Source organism: Anabrus simplex, chromosome 1 (genome assembly GCF_040414725.1).
Source record: "Anabrus simplex isolate iqAnaSimp1 chromosome 1, ASM4041472v1, whole genome shotgun sequence".
NCBI lineage: Eukaryota > Metazoa > Arthropoda > Insecta > Orthoptera > Tettigoniidae > Anabrus > Anabrus simplex.
In genome coordinates, this window is record NC_090265.1 from 752,798,234 (window position 1) to 752,819,875 (window position 21,642).

The 21,642-nt window shown below is 38.1% G+C and overlaps 1 protein-coding gene across 6 annotated transcripts in view; it reads right to left on the reverse strand.

The window, feature by feature from the left end:
- Positions 1-21,642, reverse strand: part of Cep290 (Centrosomal protein 290kDa) — a 1,403,175-nt gene that overhangs the window by 151,741 nt on the left and 1,229,792 nt on the right. For all 6 annotated transcript variants that reach the window (XR_010858542.2, XM_067136188.2, XM_067136189.2 and 3 more), the window contains one exon: positions 5,095-5,254. Coding sequence is in view for 5 of the 6 variants with exons in the window: in XM_067136188.2 (XP_066992289.2) it covers positions 5,095-5,254 (160 nt within the window). In the remaining variant the exon portion in view is untranslated. The remainder of the gene's footprint in view (positions 1-5,094; positions 5,255-21,642) is intronic.

Consider the following 21,642-nt stretch of genomic DNA (forward strand, 5'->3'; position numbering starts at 1 on the left):
AATTTAGTAAAAAAATAACTTATGAATGCAAAACTTCTTCAAAAAGGGTTCTTCTACTTCACACCAGGGTGCATGATCATAGTTTATTAGCAGTGACATCTTCTGAGTAAAGGTTGAAGTAGGACTAGTTTCAAGTTCACGATTTCTCCAGTAGAGGAGTTCTTTTAGGCACAAGATTTAAATGTGTGGCGTAGAGGTGTACCTCCCGGTACAATATCTAATAGATATTCTCTATTTCAATTCCATACTTTATTTACCTAAAATCATTAACTTGCATTAATCCACATTACGTAAAGGTACATTATAACATGAAGCAAGTTAATAACACTGTCCTGTGATGGTTTCATTGCTGCCATCTTGTATTGTTTTTTAGGATGACTTCTGCATCCTGAATCAGTATCCGATGTTAATTTTTCCCCATCTCATCACACTTTCTTAAAAATCCTATATTACATTTATTTCATCACATGCACTGATGCAGTTCTTACGTTGTTAGGAAAAGTGTTGCTTTAATTTAGATTTCCATATTCTATTATTAATTTATTTTTTTAATTTTTTTAATTCGACGTCTGCCAGCCATCTTGTAGTCCTGTATTATCGAAGGATGTTTGCCCAGTTGTACTTCCTCTTAAAACAATAATCCCCACCACCACCTCCTGTATTATCACGCTCAGAGTGTAGAGCCAGCAACTATGTACAACATACCTGGCAATGCGCGGTTTTGGCTGAGTGGTATCATTCTCTTGTTATGCTTCGTCTGCGACAGTCTGAGTTGCTAGTGAAAAGAGATTTTTGTCTCCATATGCATTCTACATGTGAGTGACGTACTGTGTTAATATTTTTATTGAACATACATCTATCAACATGCCACGACGTGGCTGCAAGAACAATTCAGATACATTCTGCTATGTATGTGGAAGTTTCATACTGATGAGACAGCGGCGCAATATAACCAAGTTCGTGAGAAAGGCCTACTATGCCTACTTTGGCTTGAAACTTGGAGACCAAGACAAGCCGTGGGCACCACATAATGCTTGTAAAACTTGTATAGAACAGTTACGGCAATGGGTGAACGGTATGTATTTGCTAATATTCTCAACGAAAACAACGAGCATAAAAACATCTTATATGAGAATATTAGCAAATACTTAGAATGGGTAGACATGAAACAGACTAGACGAACAAGAGATATAATCAAACACGACATCGCAGAAACACAGCCCAATCTCCCTCCTCCCTCACATGTTATTTTAGATGACGATAAAACTCTACTTCCCTTCTCTCCAGAGCTTTCCATGAACTGTCAAACTGTATCACATCGTTACTTCACCAGGTCGCGCTCAAAGACAGACCCTCTAGACAGCACAGAATAAACATCTTTTCCAAACAAGAACGAGAGGCAAGATGACCTATTCTGATGACCTCCATTTTTATCAAAGGAGTCTCCAAAGAACTTTTATTTGTGCTTATTGTCAATGTTTTTCTTTTCAGTTCTTTATTTATACAGCTGAAGAGGACCACTAAGTGGTCGAAACATGTCCTGTAAGTTTTAATTTTATTCAATTTTGCCTGAAGCATTAATAAAGTATCGATTAGGTGGTTATTTATACTTACTTCTTTTCCAAAGGTGTGGCGAGAACCCCCAGACTACAGTACTCACTGCTACTTCTGTTCTGTGAATGTGAAGGGATTTAACAGCAGCAACAAAGGTAACATTGTGTATCCAAGCAATATTCGATCTGCCATTTTTCCCATTCCCCATGGCCCTGATACACCAGTACCACAGCGACCAGAACATTTACAGGATTGTCCCTCTTCTGAATCTGACGTAGAAATGGTGGGCACTAACTATGATTGTGATTTCTCCCCTGAATGTGTTCAAAAAGAACCGAGACTGTTCAAGTAAAGTGCATTAAATGACTTTGTTCAAGATCTTGGCCTTGCAAAGGAATCTGACGAGTTACTCGGGTCTAGACTTTGTGAAAGGAAGATGTTGGCACAAGGGACAACGTACTATTGGTACAAGACATCGTGAACAAGAATTTACACCTCTTCTTTTCTGAAGAGGGAGCCTTGGTTTACTGCAACAACATTCCGGAGGTTATCTTAAAACTAGGAGCACCACAGTATGACCCTATTGACTGTAAACTTTTCATCAACGCCTCCAAGCGTAGTTTGAAGTGCATCCTACTTCACAATGAAAACAAACTTGCATCCATTCCCATTGCTCTTTCAGTTATTATGCGAGAATCATATGGAAATCTCAAAATGCTGTTGTGTAAACTGAAGTACCAGGAACACAAGTGGCAAGTGTGTGAAGATTTCAGAGTGATAGATATTCTGTTAGGTTTACAAGGAGGTTACACAAAGCACCTCTGCTTTCTGTGTGAGTGGTACAGTCGAGCAAGGTTACATCACTGGACTCAAAAAGAATGGCCACGTGGACAATGGATTGTAGGGTCAAAAAACATAAAACAAGAAACTCTTGTTCACAAGAGCAAAATACTGTTACCTCCACTTCATATCAAACTAGGGCTTATGAAGCAATTCATTAAGGCCCTAAACAATGAAGGTGAATGCTTTCAGTACCTATGTCATACATTTCCAGGCATCAGTAATTCCAAAATCAAGGAGGGTATTTTCACAGGTCCAGATATCAGAAATCTTCTTTCTGGTACTAATTTTGAAGACATTATGTGAACTGCAGAATGATCGGCATGGACAGCATTCCAGAATGTGGTCAAAAACTTTCTTGGAAACACAAAGGATTCAAACTACAAACAAATGGTGGATAGACTGCTTGTTTCTTTCCAAGATTTAGGCTGCAAAATAAGCTTGAAAGTGCGCATGTTACATTCACATCTGGACTATTTCCCTGAGAACCTAGGAATGCTGAGCGAAGAGCAAGGAGAAAGATGCCATCAGGATCTACAGGAAATGGAACGCAGAGATCAAGGGAAATGGAACAAAAACATGCTGGCAGATTACTGCTGATTACTAAAGAGAGAAGGTCCAACTACTCCTTACACATGAAAAACAAGGCAAAGACGTTTCTTATACCAAGGTAGGATATTATCAAATTGAAACCGTAGATTTACCATTCTCAGTATGTTATGAGGCTTAATGCGTAGTAAATTTTGGTCATTTGGCTGTGTTTTTCTATAGATCTGTTAACACAATAGACTACATACCTTTGTATTATGTTCGTAGGTATACCAGTGTAAGATAGGAGTGTTCAGATGGATGAAAATAATAAGAAAGAAGTGTTCTTTACATGTGATAATAGTAATCTTGCATGTGCACGTGCTGCATATTTATCAAATTTTCATTTTGAATTTGCACAAAAACCTGATGTGATAGGAGAAAACTGACTTCAGTTCCGGAATCAGTATGCCCGAAATATAAAGGAACACTATGTAAACTTCAGGCTATGATCAGAAAGTTTGAATTCGCAGGTCAGTGTAACCTTCTCTCCCCTCTCCAGTGTTGAAAGAAGGTTCCACAGCGCTCCACTCCCTCCGCCCTATTTCCCCCCCTTCCCCCTCTCCACGGTACAGTATACTAGATATTAACTTCCAATAGGAAGGATCCACAATGCTCCATATGCCCCTCCTATGCTTCCCCTCCCCTCTCCATGAACAGTGTGCTATACCCAAAACTTTCCATGACCACAGTCCTGAAATAGTGTTTGGTGACAATGGACTTAGCATTGGGAGTCTAAATAAGTGCAGAACTTTTTTCATTATATCAACAGTTTTAAATTTATTATTTGTAAATACTGGTTCATATTATCACTAAACTCTCTATCAATGACAACATAAACAATACTGTACATATATATGCTTGTTTTAAGTGATTTGATAGAATCCGAGGATGTTCTTGTAGAATGAAACATGTCATTCTTTGTATGTTGATAGTGTTATAATTGATATTGAAGTTGTTGTGTGTTTGACAGACTGGAAAGTTTTTGTTACATTTAACTAAGTCGACACTGGAAAGTATGGCTTCATTTTTAACAAACCACTGAAAGATGCGGAGGCCTGTCCACTTCCTGAATTTTGCGTCCATTAGTAAGCAATTTCATGACTTTTTAGTATCCATAACTGGTCCCACAAGAAAAAAATATGCACCACACTAGTCAACTTCACATGATTATGTTCTTAATCCACAGGACTGATACTCTTCATTGTTTCTCTCAACACAGAATAAATTTCTAACTTCTGAATGGAATGCAAAAAACAAGCACAAACAGGCTTACTGGGTTATTCAGCAATATCAACAAAAACCGGAGAACCAAACTAAATTCTAACTACTTGCTTCCAGAAAGTGTAATTTACTCTCTAAAGTTTACAAATTCGAGGCCATTTCCTGTTCTCGCACAACTTTCCCCGACCTGCCTTCTGTGGCGAGGGCTCTAATCAGTGTTAGAAATGACATTCCTTTCAAAAGGGATGACAAAGAACATTTTCGGGGCTGGGAAAAATGTGATCATACTAAGCAGTAATAGTGAAAGTTTGTGATGCGGTAAGTAAGGTATTTCTAAATAGATTTAATACAACATGGATCGGGACTTCCAACTCAAGACATGCTAAGCAAGAAACTGTTTAATGAGGAACGCACTAACTGTATTTTGTCGCGTTTGGTTAAATTTTGGAAAGCAAATTTATAGTGAAAAGTTTATCATTACTCTACTGGTGCTTGAAGTATACGGTTAAGTTAGGTTGGGTAACAATGTTTGAACAAGAAAACTGAAATGTTTTCCACAGAAGCCAATGTAGTGATACCACTCCAATTTATCAGAATGAAACTGAACGTACACATTCATGTTGCCTGGGAATTAGAAAAATAACGAGTAAGGCACAGTATGCAAATCTACAAAAACACAAGTTTTGAACAAACTGATTGCTGTTTGATACTGAGTTTAATGTGTGTATGATTTTTCCTGACTTTTACAAAAATCAAATATAATGAAAATCCGCTATAGCGAGTAAGTTTTTCCTCATTAAGAATTCTCGCTATAACGGGCTTCTTCTGTGTAGGGCCAGAGATGCGCTGAGCAGTAGCAAGTTGGGGTGTATGTTAGAAAGAACTCACCTTCAATCTGCGGCTCTCTGCTTCAGGGTTCACTTTCTCCAGCTCACGCCTCATATCCACAAGTCGCTCCTCCAGCTCTGCGATCTTCTTGTGTAGCTGAGCTTCTCGTGCTGTCACCCTGTTGTCCTGTGATGTGTCTCTTCTTTGAGCTCTATGTGACCTGGTTGGAACATAAAAGAGGAGTTCAAAGTGCACCATACACTGAGAGGAAATCTTTCTCAACTCACAGATACGACCATCACACTACATTGAGAGTGATTCTCACTAGATGTGAGCTTCGCTGGATGTGCTGCAAAATTTTCAAGTCTTAGCAATACTGCTAGCAGAATGAAAAAAACAGATTATTAGATCTATTACATTAAGGCTGAAGATGGCCAGCCAAGGCCGATACTAGTCCCTAGTTTAGTAATGTAATTCAATAATATTGCATAATATAGTATTGAAAAAGGATCAAAAACATGAAGTTTATATCCTATGATATGGATCTTGCATGGGGTTAAGAAATTCGAGACAAAAAAAGGAAATGGAAGAAGAACAATATGGCTTTTGGAAAGACAGATCAACATTTCACCTGATCTTCACACAAAGGTATGTGATGGAGAAAAGATCTGTTGATGACATATATAGACATCGAGAAGGCCTATTACAGTGTAGAGATAAGGCTAGCTAGGAAGACGTCTGGTCGCGCATGTGTTCTTTGGATGATCCAGCGTAGCGCATCCCCTCCTAACAGAGCTCCTGCTACAAGGACAGTTCAGTGCATAAGCGTACACTCAGCTGACGCACGCTGCTTTGTACTTTCTCATTGTGTAGTAACTGTGATTAGTGGTGGTGTACGTTAGGCCTATAAGTGACAGTATGGAAGGCGTTAAAAGTAGCCTGCATCATAAGGTGCTGAAGAGTCAGACTCGTGCAGAAATCTCGAACGTTATAGACTTTATGGAAAGGGAGGCAGTGGAAGAAAAGTTCGTGATAGACTGTAAGAAAGTGCAGGAAAGAGTAGCAGCAACTGTTGGAGTGTCAGGAAGTTCTGTGGCACAGATTAAGAGCGAAAAATGAAAAGTGATAGAATTAGGAAAACCTATGGACAGTCTCTTTGAAACACCAAACAAAAAAAGAATGCGCACAAAGAATGTTACTTGACTGGACAACTTTGGCTAAGGTGCCATACGTCGTATTGTTAACAATTTTTATTTAGTTGAAAAATGTTTACCTACAGTTTCAAAAATTCATGCAAAGTTAGAGAAAGACTTAAAGTTCAAAGGATCCAATACCAGTGTCAAGCGAATCCTTCGATCATTAGGATATCGTTGGGAAAAAACTAACACTAATAAGCGCATCCTAATGGAAAAGCATGACAAAAAATACAAAAGATTTGTTTATTTGAAAAAAATTGCCCAGTATCAGGTGGAGGATAGGCCTATAGTGTACATGGATGAAACCTATATACATACGTCCCATGTATCCAGCAAAGGCTGGTCTGATGATTCAATATCCGGTATATCAGTGCCCATGTCAAAAGGAAAACGACTTATAGTTGTACATTCTGGCAGGGAAATGGGCTTCATCAAGAACTGTCTGCTAATCTGGAAGTCTGTCAGCAAGAGTGATGACTACCACAATGATATGAATAGTGACAATTTTTTTAAGTGGGTGAAAGATATGCTTATACCTAATCTTCCACCTCGCAGTGTTCTTGTGATTGACAACGCGTCATATCACAACAAGGAAGTAGATCGTGCTCCAACCTCCAGTTCACGGCAAGTAGCGATGCTTTTCTGGCTAGTGAATGGGAACATTCCACACCATGAGACGATGTACAAACACGAGCTTTATGAGTTTATCAAATTGCACAAGCCTGCACACAAAACCTATGACCTAGATGGACTCGTGGAACACTATGGACACCCGGTCCTTCGACTGCCCCCATATCATCCTGAATTAAACAGTAATGAAATAATGTGGGCAGAAATGAAGAACCGGGTAGCTTCTTACAAGTCACCTTCACTATTGATGACATAGAGCCATTCGCTAGACAGAAATTCGCGTCAATATCTGCCGAAGACTGGAAGCATAAATGTGAACACACAAAGAAGGTGGAGAAAGATTTCATGAGGGATGAGGAACCTCTTGAAGACATTATCGAGTCCTTTGTGATCCAGCTGCGAGCCGACGACATGTCATCCGGTGAGGACGACAGAATGATGACGGAGGATTCAGTGGAATTGAAGAATTCTAGAGGACATTTGTGCTCATTTTGATCATCAAAATCAAATCAAAATCTCTTTATTTGCAAATGAGGTGTCTACCTCGGTGGCAAATGGTACACTAATATACATTATTGTCAAGCACTAAATATTAAATTAACAAGAGAAGAAAATTTTTCCTATAATACAATATTATACAATTTACGCTAACAATGTTTTCTATTAAACACACAGCTCATCCTTAATAAATTTATATTGTTTACAAAATTCTAATTGTAATATCTCCTGTACTACTTACAAATATAGTCAACTGATATACAGTATGTGGAATTGCTTCAAATGATACTATAAAACTGGTATAACATTAATATTTACATTGCATTTATTTATTTACTATTTTTTTTTTTTTTTACCCGTTCTGGATCCTAAGTAGCATAACGACCTGCTGCGTCTTAACCAGAGCCCCTTTTGCCACCACTTTTCAGAGTTCCTGAAGGGCCTTCACAGCTACCGTAGCGGTCCCAGGGCCCTCGAAGTCCCCACTGTACTTCACCCCTACAGGCAGTCCCCTACTTTGGCTGTCCAAACTCCTTAGACCAGGGGATGGAATTAATTTATTCACACACATTTTTTTATTTACAATAACCTGCACCGGTCGAATGCCCTCTAACACTTCATTTATTTTCTCTGTTGCTGTTTATTCTCTTCTTGAATATCTGTACAGATTTTGGAAAAGGATCAAACACTACCCCTGGTAAACTGTTCCACTCCTTCACACCCTTCCCAATGAATGAAAATTTACCCCAATCGCTTCTGCTAAAATTCCTTCTAATTTTATATTTGTGGTCAGTCCTGCCGATATAATTATTTTCCAACTGAAGCCTCTCACGGATATCTCCCCATGCTTCTTCTCCTGTATAGGCTCTATATAATCCTGTAAGTCTAGTTTTCTCCCTTCTCTTACTTAAAGTTTCCCACCCAAGTTCCTTTAACATTTCTGATACACTACTCTTTCTCCTGAAATCCCCTGTTACAAATCTTGCTGCTTTCCTCTGCACACTATCTATTTCTTTTATTAGGTATTCTTGGTGAGGATCCCAAACACTGTCTGCATATTCCAATAATGGACGAACCATACTCAAGTAACTTTTTTCTTTTAATTCTTTGTTGCATCCTTTAAGTAGTCTCATTATGACATGTAATGATCTGTATGCTTTCCCAACAATGTCATCAATATGACCCTTCCAGTGCAAATTACTTTCAAATCTCACACCTAAGTATTTGCACTTGCCATCTTTTGGGATAACTACCTCATCCAAAGTATATTCAAATTCAGTTTTAAAGCTCCTGTTTGTAAAAGTTGTAACAGTTGATTTGCCTCCATTAACCTTCATATTATTTTCTTCAACCCATTGTTGGATACTTTCAAGGTCCCTTTGTAATTCTGAACAATCCTCAATGTTGTTTATTTCTCTATAAACAATTATGTCATCTGCATACAATCTTATTTTTGATGTTATATTGTTCCCTAAATCATTTACGTATATTAAGAAAAGTAACGGACCGATTATACTACCCTGTGCAATTCCCTTCCAAACTTTCTCTTCCTGAGATACATTATTTCCTACTTTGACTTTCTGAACCCTTGAATTTAGAAATGCTTTTATCCAACGTGTAACCCTTACGTCCAATCCTATTCCCTCCAATTTCTTTAATAATATTCCATGTTCCACTCTATCAAAGGCTTTGGAAAGATCTATGGCTATGCAATCTAACTGACCTCCTGAATCCAACTGATCTGATATGTCCTGCTGAAATCCCACCAGTTGTGCCTCACAAGAAAATTTCTTTCTAAATCCATACTGGCTCCTCATGAACCAATTTTTATCATCACATATCCCTCTGATGTACTTCGATATTAAACTCTCCAGAATTTTACAAACTATACTGGTCAGGCTGATTGGTCTGTAGTTCTCTGGTTTCCTTTTATCACCCTTTCCTTTATAAATTGGTATTATTATAGATTCCTTCCATTCCTTTGGTATTACACTATTATTTATGACATAGTCAAAGAGAAATTTTAAATAAGGCACTATGTACCACCCCATTGTCTTTAATACCTCCCCAGTAATTTGATCACTTCCTGCAGCTTTTCCTTGCTGAAGCAGTTGGATTTCTCTGAAAATATCTTCGTTTGTGAATGAGAAGCTTCTTGTGTCATTATTTATTATTTCAAGTGCCATTTAAGTTATCTTTCTATACATACGTTGTTGCCTTTTACTCAGCATATGTAGACCCTTTACGGTGTTTCTTTTTATGAATTATATTTTGTTTCTGTACCTGAGAACCATTATATTGTTATATATGTCATATTGTTAAGTCACATTTCTTATTTTACAAGAGGGAAACAAAATCTTGGCATTAAGGAGCTAGGGGTAAACGATCATATAGTCTAACCCTGCTTTCTCGACTTCTAGCAAAAGAAGTTGTTATTATTATTATTATTATTATTATTATTATTATTATTATTATTATTATTATTATTATTATTATTTGATTTCACTCTCTTTGGGGTATGTTGAATCAATCCTTTCTCTGTGTGTTGTTCTTTTCTTAGTGCTGAGTATTTCTTCATTATTTCTGATCTTCGTTTCCTCTCATCTTCCGAGATAATAGATTTGGCTTTTAATGTAGATTTGTCTTGGAACCTTATACTTTCTTCTTTAGTTACTACTTTAGCTGTTCGACTGAACAGTGAATTTTCTGTAATTCTTGATTCTACCAGGTCTTTTTCAGTTTCTTTGAACCAGTTTGGTTTTGTTTTGCGGTTACGGAAGAAGTCAAAGATTTGTTCGCGTAATCTATTAGAGTTCATTCTGAGGAGAAGATGACCGTAAAAAATTATCCTCCTTTTTCACATAGTATATGAGAGTTTTTCAATTTTCTTGTAGTGTGTTTCATTCTTGATGTATATTATCTTATTCTTATTATTATTAGTAATCGACTTATTTTACATGATGTGACTCAGGTTATGAAGCCTTACTGTTATAGCAAACCATATTCTACACTGTCATCTACATCGTCGTAAAGTTAATTTTACATTAAATTATAATTTAAAATAATGACTGCGCAAATTGATACATGAAAACGATTTTCACAGCTACTATAATAAGAGGTTAAATTATGTTCTAACTCCTTAAATCTATCTATCATCTGTAACACTTGTAAATAAATTCATTTCAGCTAGGTATGTCTGTAATTTACAGCTGGAAGAAAATTCCACTCACTAAAAGTCTGCAGAGTGTTACATGTCAGTTATAACAAATATTTTGGGTCAACTATACGTCGCCACAACACAGAGCGAGAAGAAGAAGTCAGTGTTCTCGCTCCCACGGCTCTGCTTTCTCACTCACACACTTCCCCTCACCGGATGTCTTCCTAGCTGGCCCGATCTCTACTAGGGCAGCTGGTTTGGGACGCACAAGTGAGCTGAAATGATGACACAGAGGAGGAGAGAATAGAGAGCAGAGGAGGAAAGATAGAAGAAATGCTGGAAGCAGGGAAAAAGAGTGGTAGATGGAGGTCGTAGACCCAAGAAAAAATTGGAAGAAGAACAAGAAGAAGTTTCTTGCACAAAGGTTTGATTTGTGGTGAAAATTAAGAGAAGACAAACACACACACATACTTTTGCTGTTCAATGGACAGAAGTACCTCACACTTCTTGTTTCCCTCTTTACTGTTTTCACACTGACTTTTGGTAACATTTCATAGTGTTAGATTCTATCACTGACTCATTTTTCAGTTTTTCACCTTTTGAAAACTTATCTATACAGGATTAGAATTTTAAAAAACCAAAATGAACCCTGTGATGTAGATGAAACGATTGTATCAAATTAACAATATCAAAACACATCAGAACACAAGCAAGTGACTGCATCACCCACACTGGGTTAGTCTGAGGTTTAGAACCACAGATCAGCACTGGTTCATCCTGAAGTGAGAGAACACCATCATGCATTGCAGAGAATAGGACCGGCACTTGGTCACAGATGACAGAGGTTTCCAGAGCGATGTTTGTAAAACGATGCGAGACACGAAGAATCCTCCGAAGGCAATGTTGTTGGAAAATATCACTTGCTTTTCCAAGTTTAACAGGCAAATATTACACTCCTGGTCAGTTGACCAAATAATCCAATGCCTGTTCATATCTCAAGCAGTTGTTAGGTAGGTTCATTCATTGCTCTTCACTTAATAAAACACATCCAGGCACCCACTGATAGGAAAGTAGTCATTCAGTGCCATCAATGTTTACTAGCTACAGCGGTTCAATTGGGTGCATGATGAGAGCTCATTAAGGCTGAAAGGGGCCTACCAATTTGCTCATTCTACCTCAACCAGGAACAGATAGGACCATTGATGCCTTAGTGTGTGATGAAGTCAAACTGACAAGCATCAACTCTTTCAATGTTGCATGCTGTTGAACATTTCAAGTTGAATCAAAAGCTCAGATTTCTAACAAAACTTGTTGCAATTTCACTTATAGCTTGGTGTCAATGCTCGCGGACTGTTAGATATTTTACTAATTATTTGTAACAAATTCTGACAAACAATACTTTAAATTTAATGGATATAGTCTTCTCAGTTCTGAGGATCACGATCTCCGAGGAAGCTGTTGCTCAGTTTGTCACCTTGGTAATGTGTTTCTAGCCCTCTCCAACTATATTTCGAACTAGCATTATCGCTGTGGAAATTGATGTCTATTGGAATTTATTACATCTTGTCTTCCACCACTATTTTCTGTGGGACTTCATGTAGCTAATTTTTATTTATATCCCCTCCGTCCTAGGAACATTGTTTTATCGTTTAAAGTCTTCTTATGTATTTTTTTAAATTGCCACAAAGTGAGATCTTTCGTCCTTAGTTGTGGCATTACATTAAGAGCGAGTCTACTCCTCTCCTCTCTCCCTCTCTGGCCAATCACTGCACTCGGCCATTTCCTGCAGGGCGTGAGCTTGCCCGCATTGATGAGTTGTTGCTTAGCATGACGAGAGCAAGATGCGTGTGGTGCCCATGCCAACTTCTGGCTTCGGCATACATCACGAATCCTGGTTAGATTGGTTTAGTGTGAGGGTTTTCACCCTCAGGAAATTCTTCTTCATGTTTGTGTCGGAATTCGTCCTCCTATTTTTAAAGTATTGAAATAACTATTGGATGATCTTATCTGTGTCAGTATAGCCTTACGGACGCCAAGGTGTTACTGCTAATCTGAAGACAACAAGTAAGTAATTCATGATTTTATTCAATACCTCCTTCTGGGACAATTTAAAAATCACTTCTGGAAATATCTTCTCCTGGACTGTTTGCGTGTTTGGTATCTCAAGGAAGTAATCAAAAATTTCGTCCCATCCTCAGTCATCTTATTTATTATATATTTTTTAAGCTGATGCTAATCTGTAAATCGGGTATCATACTATTTTTCTAATTTATATTACCTAGGGAATTTTAAAGGTAAATTGTATCCTGGTTATTATGCTACATCCAGCTTAATATTAATGTTACCGTATTATTATTATTTGTTATTTGCCTGATAAGTTATATTTTGGTGCATTAAGAAGGTGGATCTCATGAAATTTATTTAACCATTTATGGTATTAGGTAACTTAAAAAGACTGACATATTAAAGGTTTAAGGACCACAGGAGATTTCACCTAGGTTCCTGAATCTCGGTTCGGGTTTTCAATGATTTTCTACTTTCTGCTTTATCTTAATTTAATTTATTATCATATTTTGCTTTTCTCTTCTTTTCGTTTTCCTATTATTTTCTTTGGGTTTGTACCTTTGTTGCTCGGCTTTTGGGATTGGGTGGTATCTATTGTTTCTGGGCATGCTGTTGTTTCCATAGCAACTGGTAGTGATGGTAATGATTATTGAATTGTTGACATGCGTGGGTGTGGATTTTGATGATTGGACCGAGATTGGTCTGGCTTCTTGGTGGAGCATTGTCAAGTGATCTTTCCTTTATGTTTTCATGTTTACCTGTTTTCTCCCTTGGCTTGGGTTTGTCATATCTGTCTTTGGACAGGTTATGCCAATTATTTAATTCTCCTTTCTGAAACGCGAGTTTGGGATTCAATTACCTGGTGAAAACTCTGTGGTCGCTATTTAAGCTGATTGGGTATAATTTAAAAAATTGAAAGAAGTGAAGAAATTTTTGAATTAAATGTAAGGTCGAGGTGAATCGTGAATTAATTTTATCAAAGACTTATTGGTATTATAGGGTCAAGGCTACTGCCTTGTTCAATTTTAATCTTTCTAAGGGCCAGCTGAATTTAATCTTTAATCTTATTGATTAGTTTAATTTTAATTAGTTACTTGTATTTTTTTCTTATGAGGATGACTCCCCTACTTATGTTGTTTAATTGCCTTGTTTCATGAATTAAATTATTATTTTATTTTCACAAGAAACTACTGCTTTTTCTTTCATAACATTTCAACAATTTCTTACCGTGCCAGAATTTTCATCGATCTTCTGATCTCTGAGGTTGCCCACTCTTCCACTTATTGTGAGTATTCTGTTAGATTGGTTTTGAGCATTTGATACTTCTTGTCCATGTTTGACTTGTACCAGTTGTATCCATCTCTTGCGGTGCTGGACCAAAGATGTTGATAATATTCGACCATCGAGTAGAAACTAGGGAATATTTCCAAGAAGAACGCAAAACTCTTTGTTTACATGTTGAAACACTGTTCAAGGTGTGCGTAGAATCCACATCTCCACTCCACTGCTCTCAATTTCACTGGTAACGAGACAATGGGATAAATTCGTCATTAGCTGTTCTCATTTTTAGTTCTATATAAATGTTGGAAAGTTTAATAATAATAATGTTACTGGCTTTACGTCCCACGAACTACTCTCATGGTTTTCGGAGACGCTGAGGTGCCAGAATTTAGTCTTGCAGGAGTCCTTTTATGTGCCCGTAAATCTACCGACACAACGCTGATGTATTTGAGCACCTTCAAATACCACCGGACTGAGCCAGAATCGAACCTGCCAAATTGGGGTCAGAAGGCCAACGCCTCAACTGTCTGAGCCACTCAGCCTGGCTTGAAAAGTTTGTGGCATTGCAAATTATTTCCATTTTGACAACATTTCCAGTGTTTCACAGTGTTTAATCGTTCGTATTTACATCAGATTTTGCTTTAATTTAACTAAATACCAGTATAGACTACACTCTTAAAAGCATGTAATGGTCCCTCAATTTCTTAATTTGTTTTATTAAAGACGAACTTCTTACTATACAGGTTTCTTTCAAAAATATACAGTAGTCAAACTAAAGGCAACCATTGTTTGCCTGCACAGCAGCAACCATAACGAAGGCTTTCCTCGGCCTTTTATCCCCGTGATTTCCTTCCAGCAGATAGGTAAGAAAGGTATTGTGTTGCAAGATATGGCCAAGGAATTTAGCTCCTCTTCTCTGCATCATTAGCATCAGTTCTCTCTTGCCTTGAATTTCCTGCAGAACACTTTTATTTGTTCTCTTTTCAATCCACTTAATCCAAGGGATTCATCTCTGGACCCACATCTCAAACGCTTCCAATTGTTTCTGTCTCCGGTGGTGAGAAGTTCATAAAGTGGATGGAATCATTTAATTCTTGTCATTATGCTAAAAATTTGTCATGAAATCGTCACTGAAAAAACTAAGAAACTGTCAGACATTTTTGAAGAATTCAATTAAATATTTGTTGTTGTTTTTTTGGTTGTGTATTTATGTAAATTTGTGGTAAATTGCCATCGCAAGAATTGAGACATATGTGAAGAAGTTGATGAAATGTTTGTTTTATTTTAAAATGTCAATAAGAATTTTCAGGACTCACAGGAGAAACAATTGATTGTTGATTACGTTTATTTAATCATTATGAGTTTTTGGTACTGGAGATCTCCAGTAGTATGCTTGTTGTAACCCATCTTTTGTATCACCCTGTACTTGCCACGTGGAGGTTTCGATCACGAAATCGCTGAGTTTCGCAATCGAAACCTCTAGAATATGTTTCCCTCATTACTATATTAGGTAAGGTATTTTCATTGGCTGGAATAACAGCCATTTTTATTAGTGAAAATTTCAGGTAGAATCGTAACTAGCTTCCCTGATTGGCTGTTTGAGTGTTTCTCAATTTCCGGCCTTTCACTACTCTGTTGCAGCAGGGCTCTGCTTCGCGTCTTTGGTTTCCGTACGTCCTCACAGTCGGAGGTACGCTCAGCGGCTCCGGTCACCTCAGGGTAAGCATGTTTTCTTTTCTTGAATCTTAAATTAATATGTAAATTCATTTGTTTCAGAGTTTACCTTAGGCCCTGGTATTCACCGTTTCGGTTTTGTAATGCCTCAGCTCGTCAGCTAGGCATCTCCTTTATTCTGGAGGCAATTCCTTTTTATTAACCTTTTGTGTAATAAATTTTAATTTTTCCATTCGGGTTGCCTCCCGTAGTGCTGCGTCAATTTAGGGTAAGCCTGTGGAGCGATGCGTCTCTCGCTGATGTGTATTAGGGGAGGACAGCAACTCTAAAGGCCTCTGCGTTAAATTTCAAATTCCGTTGTTATTTTCCTTGTAAACTATTGGTAATAATTTGTAAACTCTTTTTCTATTTGGCTTGTAAGATGGTTGTAATTATGTTTATATTCCCTGTTAAATTTCCCTTATGAATTTCATTGTCAAGCTGTGCTCACCTTCCTTAAAAGTTGTTAAAACAATTTATCGAGATTTTGATTTTCGGAAGAACCATGGACAGAAATCTCGTCTTTCGTTTCATCTTGTTTCCTGGTTAATGTTATCCTTTTAATTGCTGTAATATTAACTTGTTAAATTTTCTTAATTATTAGTAAACTTGAATGAAGGGTAAACGCTCTCACGTCTTTTTCCCTACAACATCACGTAAGATCACATCCTCTGTTGGATTTCCCAGCCTGCTTCCTATATCCTTTCTCTAGTTGTCATGTTGGTAATTCTGCGTACCTTCTTTTCTAGCCATGTGTATGTTGTTGAAATTTGAAATGTTCTCATGGTGTATCATCGGCTGGCGTATGTTCCTACAGGTTTGTTATTTTGATTATTACCTTATTACTTTGTTGATATGTGCAAATATTTTGTGACCCAACTCTCAAAAAGGGGGGGGGGAGTGACAACTGTTAGCTGAGGCGTGGTTGTAGAAGAAAGTGACGCGGGAGCGGTAACCTTTATCTAAACTTAAAAAAAAAAAAACTGGTATCATCTCCTAATGTAATTTCTTGTTAACATCTTTCCTGCTATCCCTGTCCCTTTCCATTTGAGGAAGGAGGAATTTGTTTATGAACTTCATATTAGTAAATTGAATTCGACAGGAAGGGTTAGAGATGACGCGAGCTTGTTAAAGCAATCGCTTAATGTGCCAATATCCGTACCCAGTTTATCAACAGATGAAGTGTGTGCATCTTTGACCATTGTTAAAGATAAACTTACTGAATTCGAAGCTATTATTTTGTCTTTTTGTTCCTCTAAACAGTCTAATGCTCAGTTAACACGTGTGAAAGCCCAAGTGCAGCATAACGTGTACAGGATTCGCGATCTGTTAGCTCTTAATTTATCTGCAAACGAGTGACATGAATGTGAGCTGTTGTTATCAAAGTTTTCCGGTATTTTCGATAAAATAGTAGGCTTGCTAGAAGACAACGCGTCGTCTAACTCCAGTTCTGTAGTTAATGTGTCTGCTCCATCTGAAACTTGTGACAGTGACACTATCTCTGAATCAACTGCTTCACAAATTAGTAATGTGGTAACTTGTGATAATGATCCCCTGCAACCTTCTCCTGTTATATTTACAAGTGCTTCTCTGCCCGTGAACTGTATCTTTGTCTCAACCTTCTGTTGCAACACAAGCTATTCTTCCTCCAATAATGCAAAGTTATCCCCACGTCCAAGTTGTTGTTTCTCAAATGTGCGAAAATGTTTCGCAGATGCGAATATCTGCACCAGTTTCGTTGCAGTCTATCTACTGTCCGAACCTCACTTTCAGTACTCCAAATTTTCCCAAGGACGTTTGAACCAAGATTACTATACAACTGTGATTCCTTCCCATAACCAATCCAGTTCTTCTCAGGTACCTACAACGCCTGCGGTTTCTCAAATGTTTACTAATTTACCTCCCCTGTTAACAGCTCTATTTAAGGGTTTATCTAAGTTCACCGCTAATTCAATTGATGAGATCATTACCTTTCTAAGTTTCTTGGTTGAATTTAAAGATCAGGGTATTGTATACTCTTTAAGTAGTGATACTTTCTTCCAAGTCTTATATCCACATGTATCTGGAGCTCTTTCTGAACATATCATAATAAGAGCTATTTCTGAAAAGTGGACAACTGACCAATTTCACACGCATGTGCTTGAGTTCCTTATTCCTTCCCATGCATTGTCTTCCTTGGTGCAAAAGCATTATTTTTGTGTGCAGCATTTGAATGAAACATTGTCTGAATATATTCAGGACATTAAGTTCAATGCTGGGATTTTTATGCTCAACTATTATGAGTCTCAAATGGTTGTAGCATTGTTGAGAGCCTTGCACCTAATTATCGGTCGTAACTTGCTCTGTCACCGCGACCTGCTACATTTACTCAGTTGGAAGCTATCACTGTTTCTGCCGAAGGCATTAGGTATGCCAACCAGCTACGTGTTGTGTTAGCTCCTCCTCCTATGAGCATGTCTTCTCAGGTCACTAGTACCGTTTCTTCTCCTTCCAAGCCACGTAATTCATGAGCATGCTATAATTGTGGCTCCACAGATCATTTGCAGCGGAATTGTCCTAAGACTGTACCCTTAGACAATTCAAAACCTGCTGTGGGTGATCAACTTGAAAATTTTCAGAGGAATTGTCCTATGATTGAGCACTTAGGCAATTCATATCCTAATGTGGGTAGAGTTTCTTCCTCGACTAATTCTTGCAGATACTGTGGGTCGAATAGACATTTTTCTAGACAGTGTCCTCGCAATTCTTCCGGGTCTGGGTGTTCTGGTAATGGCAATTCCAGATGACTAACCGCCAATTCTTATGCCAAATCTCACAGTGGAGCTTCATGTTTCGTCTGTTATCGCTGTCGGTTAGATGATTACTTACACAATCCTGTAGCTGATGATAAACCTGTATCTGACCCAAGTGTCAATATCCCACAATCTTGTGGTATTTCAACTATTCCTCCTTGTAAGTTACCTTACATATGCTTATAGGTGAACAATGAACCTGTCTGTGCTTTGGTTGATTCTGGAAGTAGCATTACCTTCATGAATGAAAGCTGGTATAATTCTGTGAAAATTGTTTGTATGTTCCCTTCTTTAAAACATGTATCTTTAACCTGCCATACGGCTACCTCTAATTCAGTGAATGTGACTGGAAGTCTGAATGTCAAAATTAGAATCGTAATTTCACGCGGAAAATGCCCATGCTAGTGGTGAAAGATTTATCTTGTCCTTTCATTTTGGGTGCTAATTTTATTGCCAAAACTGGAATGATATTGAACCTTCAGTACAACGAGTTCCAGTTTAAATTTTCTGTTACAATCTTTAACTTGTGTAATCGTTCCCCTATTCTTCCTTATCATGTCAATGGTGTCCCTGAGGACACAAGTGAACCCAAAGCTTTTGACTCTAATCACTTGCCTGATGATCAAGCTAACCAACTTAGAAATCTTTGTGATAAATTTTGTGATGTCTTTACCGATAAGTTACGGGTAACCAATGTTTTGGAATATAAATTTGAAGAACCGACAATGTACCTGTTCGTTCTCCTCCTTATCGGTTGTTGCCCCTCAAGATGAAAACCCTTAAGGCTATTATCGATCAAATGCTTGCTGATGGTGTAATACGTCCCTCTGAATCTGCGTACTCTTCTCCCATTTTTCTTGTCCCTAAACCACAGGCTGGCTTCAGACCTGTAATTGATTATCGGATGTTGAATAAGAGAGTTGTGCTTCAATCTGTTCTTCTTCCCGTCTTCACTCTTGTTTCTCTTGGTTTGCAAATGCCAAAATTTTTACCACTTACGATTTGAATCAGGCGTATTATCAGATACCTTTTGCTGAGGAATCCAAGCATCTCACTGCTTTTGCCACTGACTGGAACCTCTATGAATTTGAAAGATTACCGCTTGTCTTCGCCACAGGCACTGCGGTCCTGACTCAGCTCCTTGATAATGTTTTGTCAAACATTAAACTCAAATTATTTGGACGATTTGATGAATTTCAGTGAAACTTTTGAGGAGGACCTTATTCATCTCAATGAAGTCCTTGAAAGGCTCCATAAAGCAGGACTGACCCTTACAGCTAGCAAGTTACTTTTGTGCAGCCCCAGATGTCCTTCTTAGAGCATATTTCGTCTGAAAAAGGTGTCTCTATTGACCAATCTCATACTGCTGCAGCTATTCAAAATTTTCCGACCCCTAAAGATGTCAAAGCTGTAGCTAGGTTCGTTGGCATGGTTAATTTCTTCCATAAATTCATCCCAAATTTTGCTGAAAGAGCAGCCCCATTAAACGCCTTGAGGAGAAAAGATGCTATATTTGAGTGGGGTGATGCTCAACTTGAAGCTTTCTATGATCTGAAATCTGCCTTATGTAATGCTCCTGTGCTGGCGATGCCAGATTTTTCTAAACGTTTCATTCTCCAAACTGATGCCTCATCTACTGGTATATCTGGTGTGCTCCTTCAGGAATTTGATGATATTTCTAAACATCAGGAAGAAGACCCTGAATTGAAGGCTATTATTGACAGATTAAATCTGGCGAGCATGTCAAACCCTATGTCATTAAGAACGGTGTTCCGTGTTGTCCCGCTCGTGGTCGCAGAGACCCCAAAATTGTTGTTCCAGCTAATTTAGTTCCGCCTCTTTTCAAATATTTCCATGAATCCCCTGTCGGTGGACACCTCGGTGTGCTCAAGACTAGAGAGAAAATCCGTAAACATTTCATTTGGAAATCCAAGGATGGTGAAATCTGCACCTTGGTGAAATCTTGTAAAGCCTGTAACATTAGTAAACCTGCTTCTAATACCCGCCTTGGTCTGTTGTCATCTGAGCAAGCTTCTCACCCGATGGAGAGACTTTATAGATTTCACTGGTCCTTTTCCACTATCACGGACCGGCCATCGTTTCATACTTGTGTGTGTTGATGCATCTCGAGTTTTACATGGTTTTTCCCAACTCATATGGCTAGTGCTAATACTACCCTTTCTTGCTTGAAACAGATCTTTGCTTCATTTGGACCCTGTCAATTTTTGGTAAGTGACAATGCTAGAGCTTTTACATCTGTGCAGTTCTGTAACTTCTGTTTTGACTTATCTATTTCTCATATAACTACACCCCTCATTATCCCAGGCCTAATTATGCTGAAAGAGTCAATCAAAATTTAAGATCTGCTCTTATTGCCTACCATTCTTCTGACCACTCTAAGTGGGATTCATCACTTAATTGGTTATAATTTGCTTTCAACACTGCAGTTCATGAAAATCATAAACAATCTCCTGCTTCACTGATGCTAGTGTTCACTCCCAATTCTCCGCTCTCTAATCTGTGGTCAATTAATGATCTTCTACCTGATGTCGCGAATCCAGAAACGATCCGTGCTGTTTGGTTCGGTGCGCATAAAAATTTGAAAGTATATTACGCTAAGGTTCAACGTAACTATAATCACGGACGAAGACCGCACAATCTGTCTGTGGGTGACCAGGTTTATGTAAAGACCTATACTATGAATAGTGCTGCTGACCATGTCATTAGTAAGTTGGACCCCAGATTTCGAGGTCCCTGCACAATTTTGAAATTTTTAACCCCTATGTCATTGTCAGTCAGCGATCCTGAAAAGAAGAGGATCAGTCAAGTCCATTTGTTGCAAGTATAAATCTCCTAGTTATGAGAAGATACTTTAGAAACCATTAGTCGAGGAAACTTAGGTGTAAGCAAATTTTGGGGTACATATCCGGCTGGATACATTGCAAAGTTGATTGGTTATTTAAGATTTTATTTGTAATAAGAATGGTCGTATGAGACCGTGTTAGGTATAATTTAGTATGTCATTTAGGTTAAGATTTTCATTCATTGTCATAACTAGGGATCCCTTGTAAAATTTTCGAGTATTACGGTAAACTCCAGTGAACTTACCTAATTTCATTTGGTCTCTTATGTTTGGTAAATTTTTAAACATGCTTGCCCTGGGCAGGGGCTTGGAGTTCCCAAAGATATCTGGGGTGAGGTTATCCTCCTCACACAGAATTTTAACAGTTCTTGTTATGTAGTAATAGTCGTCAAGAAAAACAGAAAATCCACCCTT